At 41.2% G+C, this 17,248-nt stretch overlaps 2 protein-coding genes across 6 annotated transcripts in view; one reads left to right on the top strand and one right to left on the bottom strand.

The window, feature by feature from the left end:
- LOC130180425 (KATNB1-like protein 1) overlaps positions 1 to 17,248 on the bottom strand; it is a 28,395-nt gene that overhangs the window by 1,546 nt on the left and 9,601 nt on the right. For 2 of the 4 annotated variants that reach the window (XM_056393947.1, XM_056393948.1), the window contains exons 3-5: positions 538 to 650; positions 393 to 430; positions 33 to 309 (exon numbers count right to left, since the gene is read on the bottom strand). In XM_056393947.1, coding sequence (XP_056249922.1) covers positions 33 to 309; positions 393 to 430; positions 538 to 645 — 423 coding nt within the window. In that variant the 5' untranslated portion in view covers positions 646 to 650. Of the gene's footprint in view, positions 1 to 32; positions 310 to 392; positions 431 to 537; positions 651 to 1,224; positions 1,431 to 17,248 lie in introns of those variants that run through there. The other 2 variants (XM_056393946.1, XM_056393950.1) reach the window with 2 other exon arrangements.
- acp7 (acid phosphatase 7, tartrate resistant (putative)) lies at positions 687 to 13,435 on the top strand. 2 transcript variants are annotated; one of them, XM_056393944.1, is made up of 15 exons: positions 687 to 885; positions 1,808 to 1,926; positions 2,114 to 2,229; positions 2,946 to 3,146; positions 3,240 to 3,422; positions 4,430 to 4,455; positions 5,353 to 5,450; positions 9,493 to 9,555; positions 10,475 to 10,589; positions 10,837 to 10,950; positions 11,706 to 11,772; positions 12,191 to 12,258; positions 12,353 to 12,424; positions 12,803 to 12,940; positions 13,040 to 13,435. In XM_056393944.1, exons 3-15 carry the CDS (start codon positions 2,121 to 2,123, stop codon positions 13,103 to 13,105), a joined length of 1,320 nt encoding a protein of 439 aa, XP_056249919.1. In that variant the 5' UTR covers positions 687 to 885; positions 1,808 to 1,926; positions 2,114 to 2,120; the 3' UTR covers positions 13,106 to 13,435. The 2 variants fall into 2 exon arrangements, with proteins under 2 accessions (XP_056249919.1, XP_056249920.1); XM_056393945.1 differs by lacking the exon at positions 687 to 885 and having other exon boundaries at positions 1,789 to 1,926.

Below are 17,248 nucleotides of genomic sequence, written 5' to 3'. Positions count from 1 at the left end.
GATATAGTCTGAGCCATGATAGTATTCCTGACCTCAGTGAGTGTAGAGTAGTCGCTTTGTTCAGGACCTGTTCTGCCAGCCTTGTGGTTATTGTTGACATTTAGTGGGAACTCCCAAGGGTCCATGTCAAATATCTCCTGTTGCATGTCCTGTAAGCAGTTCATCTCATTCTCCTTGTTTGCAGCATCATAATTCCTCCCAGACCCGAGCTGCTTCCTCCGAGCCACCATCAGATGATGGGTCTTCCTCTTACAGGACACCACCCGCTTCACTCTGCCTGGGTTGTTACCAGAGCGACTCACTGGATACCTGGGTAGGGTAAAATGTTTTGAGGGAAATGAGAAAAAACATAATGCAATTGCTGTAGTAAACACAAAAGATGCACAACTTACCTCTTTTTGTTGGACTCCTCATTTTTATCATAATCCACCTGCATAGAAAAATACAGTTTGCATGGTGATAACACTATGATAAGCAGCAAAAGAGGTCCAGCTTATGGAAATAGATTTGTATTTTAAAAGGAGATACCGAGGTCACCTCTTTCGTGTTTCCCCCACGAGGGTAGGTCACTCTGTACTGGGCTGCATCATGGTGGAAGGCATGCTCAAGATTTTGATAGTCTCCATCCTCACAGTTGGAGTCCATTATACCTAAACAAAAAGAGAGACTCAGTTACAGCAAATTACTATACCTAAAACACAAACACACACACGGTGGAAAAATATGAAATAAAAGAGAATAAAGTTTTCATTTTCCAGTCCATACAGGCTCTCCAGGCTAAACATAATAAAACACAATTTCCCATAATCCACGTGGGCATTGTTGTCCTTCTGCACAATGACGTAGTCAGTAACTGCTTTCCGGGCCAGACAGCTGAGTTGTGTTGTGAGTGTTTTAAGCTATTAATTTAACATTTAGCTTACTTATTCGGGTCAGAAAGGCTGTTACGCTTTTCGAAAAACCGTATTCTGTGTCATTAAACTCTAAGTGTCGTTCAAAGACAAAATAAACGGCTTTTTATTGTGTCACGGTATAGCATAACGTGCTATAATTTACCTGTTAATAACAAGTAATTGAGTCAATCAGCTAACAGCTAACGAAATTAAAACAGGTTTGACGTTACATCCTGTGATCTATAAAATACTTAACGTAAGGATATTCTTCAGCTGCGTTACATTTGACAACTTGATAACCTATCCTGAATGGTGTCTCTGTCGCACTCACCTGGTTTTCCCTTTCTAAGCGGAGATACTAGAGCTAAACCTTCCCTTTCCTTATTTGAAGCGACTGCCAGATAGCTTAGCTAACAGACACTTCCAACTGACTCAGGCTAATACCGCCCAATATCAGAGAATAAAGCATCTTATTCATAATGCAGTTTGTCCAATGTGCACCCTCTAGCGACCTTTGAGATACTTGTGGTGCAGATTCGTTAAAGGGGTAGTCCACGCCAGTGTTTTTAAACCATGCTCCCAGTCACCTGATCTCACTGACGTCTTCAGTAACCATAACTTATCAGTAATAATATCTGGGATGGTTTTAGATCAAATTTGCATATGCGTCGTGACCCATGGCCCTTATACTGCCCTTATCCTGATCAGTGAGGCATATGATATCAGCTGTTTGCCTTAGCACTTTATTGATTCGAGGCAAGCTGTGGCTTGTGGGCTAACCTCTGCTGTACTTGAGCTCACTTTCACAGAAGTACTTCCCTGAATGCACAATGAAAAACAACATCAGCTGCTTTTATTGACACATCATCTCTTTCCGTGCAGTTCTCGCTGACTCTGCTGTTTTGGTTCTGCAGTTTCATCATTCAGGGTGACTGCAGGTTGACTGATGTCCACTTCCTCATCAAAGACCAAAATACAGTCTGTGTGTGTTTGTGTGTTGCTGCCACGGAGCAGTGTGAACTTGCTAACTTGGGTAAGTTATTGGAAGGCTTAAAAGAGAAAATATATTTATCCGCTTTGTTTTATATGAATCCCCTCAGTGTCATATAGTTTTTGGAATGAGAGCTTTAAAGATCATGTGATTGCAGTGGCAAACAATTTTATTATCTGGGTGTGTGTTGTGTTGCTACTTTAACCAGCCTCTTGTTTCTGCTGTACAGTGCCAAAATGGTGCCTGTTCATGCTGCTTGTGCCTTGTTAAGCCTTGCACCCCTGTTGGTGCTTGGTGTTCCTCCCATTTGGACCCAGCCAGAGCAGGTGCATCTCTCCTATACAGGTAAGTACTTGATCGTTTTGTATCGGCTTCGTGTGTTTTCAATTAGGGAAGCTATTTTCCCCATACCAATACAAGCCAGTGTCCAGGTCATATGGATTGCAGATTTGCAGATGTTTTGTACAGATCACTCAATGATATAATGACTAAAAGCACCGGTACTTTTACTGGTACGTGGCTCTGCAACAAGTTCACTAAAAGGTCCATTTCACTTTCAGTTATCTTGATATTAAAAAGCCTGTGAGTTTCATGTAATGTAGCTTAATTAAAGGCTGAGGTCCTCAATGAAACATTAAGGTTTACTCCCAGCAACAGAAGCATGTTCTGCTAAAGAGTCCTGCTGCATGTAAACACTACTTGTCCACTCTCTGTAAGTCATTTACTGTAGGTCAAATGCACCAGATCACTGTTTAAACTGCCACATATATAGCTTATGTTACCCTGATGCGCAGAGTCAGTACAACAGAAATATATATTTGTTTTTTCCCTATGAAGGTGAAACATGTGGTAGTCATTTAATGAGTTGATGTCTTGATGAATTGAGTACCTGGCCAGTCGTCAGCTTAACTTAGAATCTTGCCAGCGGCAAGATCAAAAGCAACACTCTTGTGCAATGTCAGAATCTATTGGCTTTCACATTTGCACCGGTAAGTGAATCCAGTAGTTCTGTCAGATCAATCTGCATCACATTTCCAACACCTGTGAACTTTTCTTCACAGGAGTGCCAGGTTCCATGGTAGTAACCTGGACCACCTTCAATAAGACAGAGAGCAAGGTGGAGTATGGCCTTCTGGGGGGTCGGCTCTTTGAGATGACCACCAGAGGTAACGCTACTCTGTTCGTGGACTCAGGAGAGGAGAAAATGAAGATGTACATCCACAGAGTCACTCTCATAGAACTCAAGCCTGCTGCTGCTTATGGTGGGTTGGGTTTTATTATTACTGACTTTCTCTTTGTCAGACTGTCTCACCATATGACATGTAAAGATTAATATCTCTCCTATGTTCTTTCAGTTTACCACTGTGGCAGCGATGTGGGCTGGAGTGATGTGTTCTCCTTCATTGCTCTGAACGACAGCACCAGTTTCAATCCAAGGTTTGCTCTGTATGGTGACCTGGGCAATGAAAACCCTCAGTCTCTGGCTCGATTACAAAAAGATACACAGCTTGGCATGTATGACGTTATCCTGCACATAGGTAAGCTCCACACTTGCACAAACACTGCAACATTCTGCACTGCAAAGTCAGTGGAAGAGACATTAAAGTTTTTGTCAGTGAGAGTCCAAGGCATTAGTCATCCACAGATACTTGGCACAGCTCACAACAGATTGTATTAACATAAATCAAATCAAGTAAGTGAGATCCAACAGAAATGTCTGATGAAGAGGTAATTTATCAAGATAGTAATTGCTGTAATCAGTATAATAATACCCATTTGTCATTTGTAATTTTTGCTTTTGAACAACCTGTGTTGGATGTCGGTCACTTGCTTGCTCCATAGTTTCAGAGTTGAAAATATTAGTAGGTGGAAAGTAGAAACTAAACAGAATATAGGTCTGTGTTATGCCAAATTTTGTTTGCCAAAAAATCTGACAGAATCTCAGGCTCTCTAGCTTTTGGTCCCTGTCTCAGATTCATGCTAGAAAACAAATCGAACACAAACTTGTGTTACATCCACTTTATGTGTTTACAGAGTATAATTGTGTGGCTGCCTCACAAAGCACGATCACACTTTGGTTTCAGGCTAACTGTACTCCTAGTCACTTATTAATGGAATATTTTGACCTTTTTGGGTTAATCACTTTCTTGCTGAGTGTTGTATGAGGAGACTGATGCCACACTCATGTGTGTATGCTAAACATGAGGCCTTTGCCAGCAGATGATTTGTTTAGCTTAACATGAAGACTGTAGGGGAACAGCTAGCATGGCTCTGTGCCTAGCAACACCTCAAAAGCTCAGCAATTCATTAGTTCCAACAGTACAGGCAGAGACAGGCTAGCTGTTTCCAGTCTTTATGCTAAGCTAATTTAACTGCCTGCTGGCCCTAGCTGCACATTAACCGTACATGCTCTTCTCATCTAACTCATCTAGCATACTCTCTAAAATGGAAACTGATCCTTTAAGTCTGATGCTATAAATTCAAACTTAGGAAAAAAAACAATATTTCTAGCTAAATCTATATATTTTTTGTTTTTGTTTTACAGGGGACTTTGCCTACGACATGCATGAGGTATTTTACTCCTCCGTCATCCTAATTTCATAAACTCTGATGATACCTGAGCTCAGTTAAAATCAGACAGCAAATTTCTTTCATCAGTAGTTTATACTCTTAAAGCCACTCTGATATTCCACTAATTCCACAACGACAGATGAGATAAGCCACTTTACCTTTCACCACTGTCCCCTTCCCAAGGCTCATCACTGTTTATTAGCAGTGCATATAAAAGGCACTCAGCTGTGGTTGAGACACACAGCTTATGATTAGCATTACTGCGAAATGCCTTAAGCCTGCGGTGAAAGATGAGAGTCCGGTTCATGTCGCCCAAGTATTTCATGAATAAAAATAATGCCATTCAAAACCTCAAATCTTAAGACCCAATAACATATTTGCTCATCTGAAAACCTCCCAGCTGTCATCTGTGATATTTAGCGGACATAACCTTGTCTTGGATGCTAATATCATTTTTCCTGAAACGAGTTCCTGCATTATTAGTGCCCTTTTTTTAATATGGAGAGAATGCTAAATGCAATCAGCAGACTCCTGCAAAAATTAATAACCAAGCTGTGCTTTCAGCTGGAATGTAGAAGTACATCCTGCGGCTTCACTCCTATTATAAATAGAAAAACAGAGAAAGGGAATTTTGTCTGAAAGGTCATTAATGGCTGTGGCAGGTAAAAGCCGTCAGGACAGCCATGAACCGCAGTGTTTTAAAAAAGTCACTTCTGGTTTCAATGAGGTTTGTTTGGTAGGCTGATGAAACATTCCTGCACTTCTCTGGAAAATGGACTGAGTCAGTTGTTAAAGATAATTTGGCTAAGTGTCAGTAAAAGGAGTAAAATGAAACATTGTTGTCTAACGGGAAAATCTTTGGTGTCATGTTTAACAGCTAAATGACATATGTTCCAGGACAATGCCAGGATTGGGGATGAGTTCATGAGGCAGATCCAGTCCATAGCAGCCTACGTGCCCTACATGACCTGTCCAGGCAACCACGAAGCTACATAGTAGGTGGTACTCAATAAATGTCTATTTTCTTACTGTGACATTTGTACTCTTTGGGTGTAATAGACACACACTCTGTAAAGAAATCTTTCTTTTAAGTGTGATGACATTTAGTGGTCAGTGAGTCAAATGAAAGCTGTCTTTTGTCTTTTGTCTGTCTTCTGCTTTCTATTAGCCAATGTTTTCCTTTATGTTTAAAGTAAAGTGTGAATGTGCATGTTTTTCAAAAAAAAAAAAAAAAAAAAATCCCTCTCTGGTCAGCAGTTTTTCTGCTAGAAAACACGTTGGTCTGCCGAAAAGTCCTCACTGTACCATTTGAACAGATGGGAACTATTTTGGTCTGTAAAGGCTGGAGCGGCATCAGGAACCACCAACATCTAAACAAGGCAATCCCTTTCCAAAACAAACATTTATCTGACTGGGAATCATCAGCTCGCTATCTGTTTTTCAGTTCCCAGCGTCAGGCTGTGGTGATGGGAACTGTCTGCGTTTTGACTCATCGTCACTGAATGTGTTGTTCACATTTAAGTCCTGGAAACCTTGTGGACGAAGAGACTAAACAGGGGGGAGAGAACAATGCAGAGACTCAATAGTGGTAAAACTAATTAGAAACAATTAGTCGATTTATCGATTAGTCTATCATCTGAAAATTAATTTGATAATTGATTAAGCACTTGAGTAATTTTTTCAAGCTATATCCTGAACATTGGCAGGTTCTAGCTTCTCAAATTTGCTGTTTCTCATTGTCGGACAGTTTGTATGATTATGTATGTTTGACTAGTTTATTTAATTTTATTTACAGACAAAAAGTTATCAGTTAATCAATAAAAGCCAGATTTATTGATTATGGACATAATCATGTTTAAAGCCTGAACAAATCATAGCAGCCTAGAGTCCAGCTGTACGTGCAGGGTCTTTGCATAGATGTTATGACATACTGTATTACATATTATATTATTGCTTTTATCTTTCCTTTAGATAAATATCCTGTAATATAATACAATATGTTTTCAGTAGATTTCGAGGTAAATTACAATTTCAGTTCCATAGAATTTTATTAAAGACGATGGAAGATTTTCAGCAGCCTTCATATGCTTTTTATCCTGAGGATCAGCAGCTACTGTGTGTGTGTCGAATTCCAAGAACATCTGCGGGTCTTGGTTGTGTGTGTTTATGCATTTTAAAAGACTTGGTGCCTGATCCTGTACCATAATATTTACTTGCTTTACTGTACAGACAGTCCTTGTCTGGCCTTGCCATGTGTAATGTGACTACTGCCTGGTCTTCATTAAGGAGCTGCTAACAGTAGTCTCTTTTCTTTGGCATTGCATCCTGACATAAGAAACTGATATCAAGAACCAGCTCGCTGCATTACATAACCAGAAATCCAGTTCCTCCCTCCCTCTCCTATACCTAAATGTGTGTTTTGTTCTGCGGTGTTGTTAAGAATCCAAATATTCCCAACGGCTGGCTGCTGCCTTTCTTCCTTGCCGTCTGTTGTGCTCCCCTCTCACTATACTACTCTGTTCCTCTCTCTTTCCAACCTCAAAACCTAATGGGTAAGAGGCAATTGAAACTGTGCTGACCACAAAAGTTTTCAGTCAGCATTCCAGCAGTATGAGAACAGCGGGTCCACAGAAGATGCTAAGGCCCCAATCAAAACTGTCTTTGTTCACCAAGCACAACGTATGGTTCATCAGGTCCTCAGGGGAACTGGGCAGTTATTGTCGCCGTTTGAAACAATGTCCTGTGATGGGAGTTAGTGATATGATTCTTGACGACTAGAACTGGCTCCTTTAATTTCTCCAACTGCTTGGATTAAGCTCATCAGATGATGAAAAGGAAGATTTGATGAGGAGGGAAAATCTTGTTGGGTCAGTTTAAGAGTCAGGCTTTTCACATTGAAGTTGACATCCACCAGATGCCTATCTCAACTTTGTTTTAGTGGAAAAGCAAACACACGTGGAAACAAGCATGCTTTGGGTTACAGAGGATGACTCACATGTTACATTGGAACATCTCAGTGCAGCTTAATGACACAAATATAAGCTTATCATATTTGTACTCAATCAGATTTTCCACAGCTGAGCCACAAAACGAAATACTTTAAAGCCTGTGGTTGATTTTATTTCTACAGGCAAAATCCTTTTCCTCAGGGTAAGCCTGGTTATATCACTGTGTTTGGATTCTGAGAGACTATGTGTATTATTTCACTAAATGAAAATTGATTGTTTATTGCTACTAACTAGAAATGCCTTCCCAGATGCCCCTAGATGTTTGGCGGTTCCCTTCCTAGCCACAAGGTGGGAGTATAAACCCATCTTCTGACTGTTCCTGGTTCAGTGCCATGACTTAGAACTCCAGAACTTAATTGGTTTCCACAGGAGCAGATCACACCCCATTGGCCCTCGTTTAACTCGAATGAATTTTGCCCTTCAGTTAGGATATACCAACTCCATTTGATGCACTGTTGTGAATGCTTAGATACTGGTTTCAAGTATTTTTTATAATCAAGACTTAAACATGAAATTTTGAAGTTTTAGCTATAAACTGTTGAAGCTTGTGTTGATTTGGGGTAATAGTAAAATAAAATAGTCAAATTAGATACAAAGAGATTTTGAATCAAACAGTTTTCTCTTTGCTGACTGATCACAGCTCACAAACTGACCTTTTACTGATTATCATACTGATCTTGGCCCTTTAAACCTGATGTAGGTGTCCACAGAAAGCTCAGGTCTCATTACTTTTAGACTTATTCAGCATTGGTGAAGGTCTCTGCGATCCTCCTTTTGTGTCCCTGTTCATGACCTTTGACCTCTGACCCTGCTGTTCTCTAGTTACCCCTAATCCAACATTAACCCAGTCAGTGGAGGGATCTGAACTGTCCCACCCTGCCCCGGCTGCTGTCCAGAATGTAGCCTTACGTAAGACAAGAAAACAATCATTCCCATCACCTCGCTTAGTTAATGGCCCGTTGAGAAGACTGGCTCCTGCTTTCATTCTGCAGACAATTAAAAAGCTGTGAAAAGAGACTGGCGGATTGGCGTCAAGGAGAGCTTTCCATGAAAGAGTTTTTCCCTCTTTGCATGGTGCACCCATTGTAATATTTGGACATGACTGGTTTAATGTGATGGTGCTCTTTCAGCTGATGCCGAGTTTTTGGAGGATGTGTCTGTGTCTAGAAATCAGTGGTGGCGATTGTGGTAGTGATGATATATACAGTAAGTGTAGTGGTGGATTGATCTAGGTAAGCACCCTACTATATCTGGATCAAGTAGGAACCACCACAACTCAATGCTAAAACCACTGTGGAAGTGCCTTTAAATGTGACTCCTCTAATGGCTGCTGGATCTAAAATTACAGTCTTCTTGTCAAAGGTTTAAAGAAGGGTGCATTTAGAGGCCTCTTTTCTTGATTGACAGGTGTAGTACACTCAGCCATGGTGGCTCCTACTTGCTCATCCGATCTCAGCTCCACCCAGGTCTCCCCCGCATCGCCCAAATTTTGATTATCTGGCTTCAGAAACTGACCAAGATTCTAAGCTTCAAAACATCCTCTTAAAAACCTATAGGGTGATGTCACAGAGGCTACATCCATGTTTTTCTACAGCCTTTAATTTGGAGGGGCGGTCATTGATAGCCTGGCTACAGCAAAGTGTATGGTTTCTCAGAATATCTAGGGATGGCTACATTTTTTTTAGAGGTTAGAAGCAGATGTCAACACCACAGTTTGATGGTCATCTTTATCCGATGATATACCGCCCTGCGTTGTCTGCCAAGTGAAAACTGAAAATGGACATAAAATACAGTTATTTTAAGAAGTCAGCCTTAAAATAAAAGTGTAGTCACATTGTATAGCGAAGCTTGGAATTATCTTGACTGTATTCTGAATGGATTGCAGGTCTTGCAGAGCTGTGCTGTAGGCACCGCAAAATAAGAGAGAGCGGCAGTCTGTGGCGTTAATTGCTGTTTGTTAGATATTCAAGGAGCGTACACTGTATGATCACTCCATCTAATTACATTTCTCACGATCTTCTGTTCACAGCAACTTCTCCAACTACAGGAATCGCTTCAGTATGCCAGGCCAGACTGAGAGCCTGTGGTACAGGTAAGGGAAAAGAACACGATATTAGTTGCTTTAGTCGAGATGAACTTTGACGGGCTTAAGCAGGTGAAAGAACCACAAGCAGTTGTGGTCAGTAAAAGAACATTTCATGCAAGAAGTGGATGCTAGCTGTACGCACAAAGCTAGAAAGGAAAAATCAATTATTTTCCAACAGAGGCCCCATGAGAGTATCATGTGAACTTGTACCAAACCTCCTACTCAGTTTCAGGCAAGCATTAATGAGCTGTAAGGGGCAGCCCAGAGAAACTGGGAGCAGAGGATAGCATCGCTCCTTACTCTTAGTTTAGTTTGCCTCTCCTATCTTAGGAACAAGGGAACTACACAAAGGAGCTATACATCTGACTAGGTGACTCATAGCCCACTTCAGACTTCCTTCTCTCAGACAGTAAGATAATACCCTGTTAGTCCACAGGCCAGCTGCCCACTCCTCAGTCCCTGGACCCAGACCCAGACAGGCCTGCTGGCTGAGAGCCCTTCGCTCATGTGCGCGGTTATGAACAAGGGGAGGAAGAGAGGACACCGTAGAGGCAATCGGAAATCCCTCAACTGCTACTGGAAACATACAGCACACATGTACAGAACACATGCCTTTTTTTTTTTTTTTTTAACGTCCCATGTAAGCATTCTTATTACTGTAAGATCTTTTTGCTCCATGTCTTCTCACATTAAGTTAAAAGTACACCCCCAAATCCCACGTGGGTTGAAATGATTGAGAGAAACAAATGTGTGTTAATTCATTAAAATGAATCATCTGCGGTCAACATCAACATGCCAGCAATGCATGCATGCATTTTGGAGTGTTTTTCACACAATCCGGAGGTTAAAGTGAAGCCTGCTCTTGCTCTCTTGCTTCCTCTACTGGGTCGAGGCTGTGTATGATTTTAATGATGTGTGTCCGCAGCTGGAACCTGGGGTCAGCGCACATCATCTCACTCTCCACTGAGGTTTATTTCTATCTCGACTACGGCCTGGAGCTCCTCTTCAAGCAGTATGAGTGGCTGAAGAAAGACCTGGAGGTTAATGACTACACCAATTACACATTCACGATGACTAAATGCTCTCCTTTGTTCCCACGCTTGCTCTCTGCCTTTCTCTAAACTTCCATTTCAGCACAATACTATCTTTCAAAGTAGTTCCATTCTCTTTTTCTCCATTATAAATCTACTGATTTGTCATTCTGTCTCAAGTAAAATTGAATTAACCTCTGTTTCCCTTTCTTAATCTGGCACACATTTACATATGCGTGTCCATCTCCTGATCTAGGAGGCCAACAAGCCAGAGAACAGAGCAGTGCGTCCATGGATTATCACCATGGGACACAGACCCATGTACTGCTCCGACGATGACCAGGATGACTGTACCGGGTTTGACTCCTATGTAAGTGTAGAGCACAGAATCCCATCTATGAGTTCATAGTCTTTGCCTAATGTACATATGAACCAAAACTATTGATTTTATTTTGGTGGGAAGTCTGTGTCAAACTCATACTGACAGGTAATCTTATGTAGATGGAGACTAAGTCAAGGGAAGCTCTACAGTCCTCATTGAGTGAAGGAGGATGGTTCCACTCACACCCCTTGGAATTCTTGAGGGCAGACATTTTATTAGCAAAGCGTAATTATCACCGTTTTGGTAATATGACTACATACCTGATGTGATTTTATTTAATTCAGCAAAGCTAGAGAATTATATAATATCCTTAAACATTACATAAATTACTATTAAAGGACTCATTGTTTATTCTGCGCTGTGTCCTTGGTTATGTAAAGAACAGGACGTTTGTATTGTTAAAAGTTTTATTCTATCATATAAAGGTATTTGTAAGCTTTATTTCCTGTTGCACTCCCTGACACTTTAATTGGCCCTGGTAGCAGACGTGTCAAGCATGTTGCATGCTGGCCAGTCCACATCACAGCCCATAAGCACATTGGGTACGGTATGCTCTCATAATCACTGTAATTTTGACCAAATAGTTTCCAGTTAGAATAGCTCCTCTCAGCACTTGGCAGTGTTTGGAGAGAGGCTGGCATGGGCGTAATGGGTCTCTACCAGGTAGTGTTTCAGGTAGCAGGTAGTGTTTCGGACATTGATACCAAATCACGCCGTCATTGTTCCTCTCTGTTATATCTCAGGTACGACGGGGACGGAATGACACTAAACCACCAGCTCCTGGTCTAGAGGATCTATTTTACAGCTATGGTATGCACCCTATTCGACAACCAGCTGTGTGCTGCTAATGGGTGTTTAAGATCACAAATTTGCACGCTCAGACAGACTAATGTCTTAACAGTTGCAGCGAGTGCAGCAATCCAAACATCCTTTAGTAAAAAAGCAGGCTTTGGGTCTGGCTGATATCCCACCAGCTCTTTCCCAAATGTTTTTCCTGTATTACATTTCTTAGACCTTTGTTTGTTGCATTTAATTATTTAACTTGTGGTGGAACATTGAAAGTTTTGGTTGCTCTGATCCTAAGCTTTTGTTGATTGCTGAGAAATTTCAAAATTAAATGGGCAGAGGATCTGAGGAACACTAGATTACACAGCAAGAAGTGTTTCGTTGAGCTGTTTGGGCAGTTATTTTTTCTATGGAAGGTTGCTGACTATCATCACTTTCACAGGAGTGGATCTGGAGCTATGGGCGCATGAGCACACATATGAGAGGCTTTGGCCTGTCTATGGTGACAAGGTCAGCTATTATATTATCGAATTCACAGCACTCTTTATGTCTTTTTAGCCTCTGTTTTGAATCAGAGAGAGACTCACTGTGCTTTTCTCTTTAGGTGTACAATGGGAGCAAAGAGCAGCCTTACGTGAACCCCAGAGCTCCTGTTCACATTATCACAGGCTCTGCTGTAAGTACTTTCTCATCACTGCATCACTGTTAACGTTTTCCCACAGAGATCAATGCATGAATTGACAGCAACATCAACAAAAACAATGTTATGTATTATACATAGGCCTGTGTGTGCGGCAGCTGGTCTGCCACAGGAGTTTAGTACCAGCTGTTCCTCTGGTTAAGTGTTTTCTGATGTGGTAGCGAGCAGCGCAGGGCATGCTTTGTCATCCAGCCACAGAGGGATTAGTCATCAGCCTATCGAAAGGCAGGCAGACTCACACCGAGGCACAACAACAGTTGTAAATGTCACACAGGGCTTTGTGGACAGAGTATAAGAAAGACATGAGGTTCATCGCTAACAGATTCAATTTAGTAACTGCTCATTCCTCTGCAGGGCTGCAGAGAGAGGACTGACAGGTTCAATCCAAACCCCAAAGAGTGGAGCGCTTTCCGCAGCACAGACTACGGCTACACTCGCATGCAAGTGGTCAACACTACCCATGTTTATTTGGAGCAGGTCTCTGATGATCAGGTGGGAACACAGGCACACACGCAAAGCAAAGGTGAAATGATACATGTTAAGCACAAAGAGTATTGCTTAAGTAATAACAAAGCCTTTTCTGTCTTCCAGTATGGTAAGGTGATTGACAGCATATGGGTTGTGAAGGAAAAGCATGGCTTCTCTGCCTGGTTCTGAGGACCATCATCCTTCAAATAAATCTACTCAGGAAATGCACTTTAAACTTAAAACAAGCACCTCTTTCTGCTGCGCCACAGTGCAGTGATGATAAAAATGATACACATTTTCCTCCCTGACTATTGATAAATCCACTTATTTCAGAGATGTTCCAGAATGTTTTATCCAATCAGAGGACCATTACTGTATATGCTTATCATCTAGTGTGAATGTATATAATGAAAGTGTAGTTTGCCATTTACTAAACAGTGTTTTGTAAACAAGGCATCAAGAGTTGTTTTACATTTGAATAAATTGTGCTTTTTTTTAATCCATGTCTGGATTTGGTCACTTTAGTTCTTCACTGCAGTCCATCTTAAGTTTTCATGTAGGTCCCTTCCTCGCTGCATGAATAATCCATTGACAACAGAAAAAGACTGCATGAGTCTGGCAAACACCCGGCCCCATTCCCTTCAGAGCACATTTTTCATTTCAGAATCCTGGAAATACACTTAGACAGATCAGGCCTCGCCTCTATCACTTTATCAAGATGACAGATTCTCCCCTGGCTAATCCTATCAGGATATTAGAACCTCATTTCATTGTCCTGAGTGGCCGTCAGGAGACAAAAAGACACATGGAAGTCTACGCCTACACAAAAAAGGACTCTTATGTAACTCAGGGATGCTTGTGGCTTGGGCACATGCAGAGTGAGAGAAGGCGCTTTCCCCCAGAGGAGTGTTGCTCATGCCATGACTCTGACCACTACGGTGGTATTAATTCCTAATAACAGCATGCTGCCTCTGATGAGCATTGGCTGACAACCAGCATGGATCTGCATGTGTCTGTGTTTTCAATTGTCAAGCTGTCTTGTTAGCGCCAGAGTGTAATTATCTCAGCATAATTTTGTTGACACAATATAGTCTACATATACAAAATCAACGATTCATTAACACTACACACATGAGTTACCATATAGAACGTTATTTGGCTGACATTTGTATCCAAAGCACATGCAATACAAGGAGACATGTTAATCACTATAAAAGCTGCAGGCCCCAAAATAACCAAAAGACGCAAAATTATAGCAGATTTTACAAAGTTAACGTGTCAGAACATGTTATTCATAGAAAGCGCAGAGTCCTGAAGTAGTCAGGCGTCAGTAGCAATGTCAGTAAATCTAACCGCTGATTTGTTGCACTTCCCACAGCAGAGTGGTGTCTGGCGGATAAAGAGACACAAGCGTACAGTGATCACACCTCGCACTCACATGCTCTTGGTGTGCCTACCCGCTGCTAACTGCCACTCACACACCGCCTCATGATTGTAGAAGTATCTTTGAAGAGACGTCCCGCACCACTGAGTTCCTAACCTCTGACCTGCTCATGCTGTACTCAGTATATAGTCGTCTCCCACTGAGTGAGACACAAGAAAGAAGTGGCGCGGAGTGCAGACTGCACAGACCAGTGGGGGGCTGCAGGGGAGAGTACATGTTGCCAGACTATAGCCCAGACTGAATCCCTGTATTTGTTTACAATTGTTAGTGACCACATTTATAGTCCAATAAAAGCTGGTTGTTTTCCAGTTAGTCATCTATGTACAATGTATGATGCAAAAATGGATGGATGGAAAGTTCTTGCCTTAAATAATGAGCACGTCACGTGGCGTACACACTGTTCATTATTTTGTTCATGTGATTTCTGAAAAACCAAAAAAAAAAAAAAAAAAAAAAAAAAACATTGATTGCAATCCAGGAAAAAAAAAGCAAGGAGAAAATAACATGTCACTTTAGATCACATGCCTGTTGCTGAAATATGATGTGCTTATTACCACCTGTGATAGAGGCACAGCAGGTTCGCGGTATTGTGGTTAAGGTCTTTTGTTGACAGATATTGATTCTTGCCTGTTAACAAGGTGACAGAGAGCCAATTTATCTCTTTCACGCAAGGGTTTTGGCATGTCAGAGGTCAAATTTGTTAGACTGTTTCAACAAAAAACTCACTTTGAGGAATCGTGGCTTCACATTATCAGACAAAAAGCAGATCGAAATACCCAGCTCCTTTGTCTCTTTCGTGCCTTCTTGCACACCGATGTTCCCAGCAGTTCAACGTGCTACACTTGACTGGAATTTGTCCATATTGGGCTAATTTTACATTGGAATTCACTTCCAGTTGATGAGTCACTACAACAGGACCTGCTGTCTGGTTAGACTACCCAACATCCCAAGACCTTGACATGACCACATAGCTTTCCCACTTCAGATAACTTCATCGCAGCAGGCTAATTTCTAATGACACATCAACAGCTATTTATCCTTTCCAAAGCTTATGGCTCAGTAAACCCTAAAAGTAATGAACTCTCTAAAGACCACATGCTAGACTGAGATGCAGATGTCTCTTTCTCTTCACCAAAAAGCCGTAAGACCTCTCTAAATTCAATTCAGTTAAACTCTGCGGCTTACCAACATTATTTATCTATTTTCAAGAGTCTAGTGGCTCTCACACTCAACAACAAACTCCCTCAGGAGAACAGGAGAGCACTTCTGTGTGGTATTTCTCTCCACGGCTGATCAAGGGGCAGCGCTTGATCACAGGGTTAAACTGTGGAGACTGGGGACATATGTAATGAATTTCAGTCCCTCAGATGCTGGATCTCAGGGATATTTCATCAATCCAGAAGCTCAATGTTCTTCCAGTACCAAAGCGCCACTATTAAGCAGCCTCAGACCACCACCAAGACAAACAGCCAAGTACAGTCTGCCCAGGCACATCTCCGCACATTCTTACCATAATTGCACTCTCAACATCAACACCACAACGACTTACAGGGTTTCACAGTGCGGCATCAACAGGAACACAGTGTGTGCATTATTGAGAACATACTATATTGTCTTGGTAAATCTGAGGTAAACACGATAGCGCCCACGCTGAAGCAGGGTTTTGTGAGGGGAAATACAAAATGCATTTTCTCCATAAGAAAAACTGAACTAGATCAGACTGGGCATTTAATAAAAGCAGTATATTATTTCTGGATATGTGAGGCAGGCTGCCTGGGTCAAGATAACATTCAAAGTGAAGTCTAAGAATCCTCACTGATAAACCACAGTAGGAAGTCACAACACAAATCCTGTCTCCTCAGAGCACCAGGAGTGTTATCATATCAGTATAACAACGAGACACGTACTGTAAGTTCTTACCATTAGTAAAACACAATATACCAGATGCTTCAAGGATACAAAGTGTGATTGTCAGTACACTATATCTTACAGTTAGCTCCTCATTGTCCTCAGTTTTATCTAAGAGAATGATGTGAAGCAGTGATTCCTTGTAGGAAAATACTGTAGAGTAGCTCAACTAATTTGAAAAATTGGCAATTATGATTTGATTTTATCCAGTTTTAACACTTAAACATTAGCCTATGTGTTGTGATTGAGAATGTGTGAAAATAGTTAGCACAGTTACACAGTTAGCTAAAAGCAATGGATAATTGTTAAAATAGTTAGCTAAAAGTAGCCTGATGGATAAATGAATTGAATAAATGTTTGAATAACTGATTAAACCATTCAACTTCACCTCAGTGGTGATTGCAAACTTCCAAGGTTCCACTGAATGAAAAAATATCAACAATATCGACTTTACTATGGAAGATGTTGATGTTAAAATCAATTCCAATTGACACCCTTGTAACATTACCAGAGATGTCAATTAAGCAGCACCTGAGCTAATATGACAGAGCTGTGGAGGTGCTTCAGACAAAAAAAGATTGGGGAACCACTGATGTAAAGGATCAGTCTGTGCAGTATGACTCAACATTCACCCCCTAAATATAATGTCTTGTGTCTGATTATTTACAGATGTAAAAATTTCCATGCAGTTCTGACTGCAAGCACATAAACAGGCAGCTCAAAAACGAGGCTTGCCAGCATCAGTGGCAGTGGTTCTACAATCATCCATCCAGATTAGTAATGCTGCAATTTATCAGGAAGACATTAAGTTAACTACTCCTGTTTAGCCAAGCAAGAAAAATTCTAGTTTGTTTTGGGCTCATCATCATCATCCTGCAATTTAACAGTGAAAGGGTTTGGTCCCTAATTTTTTGTCTCCTCCTGTCCTCTCCTCAAGTATCTTCCCCACCGAGTAGAAGAACTTCAGGATACATGAGTCA

The sequence above is a fragment of the Seriola aureovittata genome, chromosome 13 (genome assembly GCF_021018895.1).
Source record: "Seriola aureovittata isolate HTS-2021-v1 ecotype China chromosome 13, ASM2101889v1, whole genome shotgun sequence".
Lineage (NCBI taxonomy): Eukaryota > Metazoa > Chordata > Actinopteri > Carangiformes > Carangidae > Seriola > Seriola aureovittata.
This window is presented reverse-complemented; position numbering and strand designations above follow the sequence as displayed.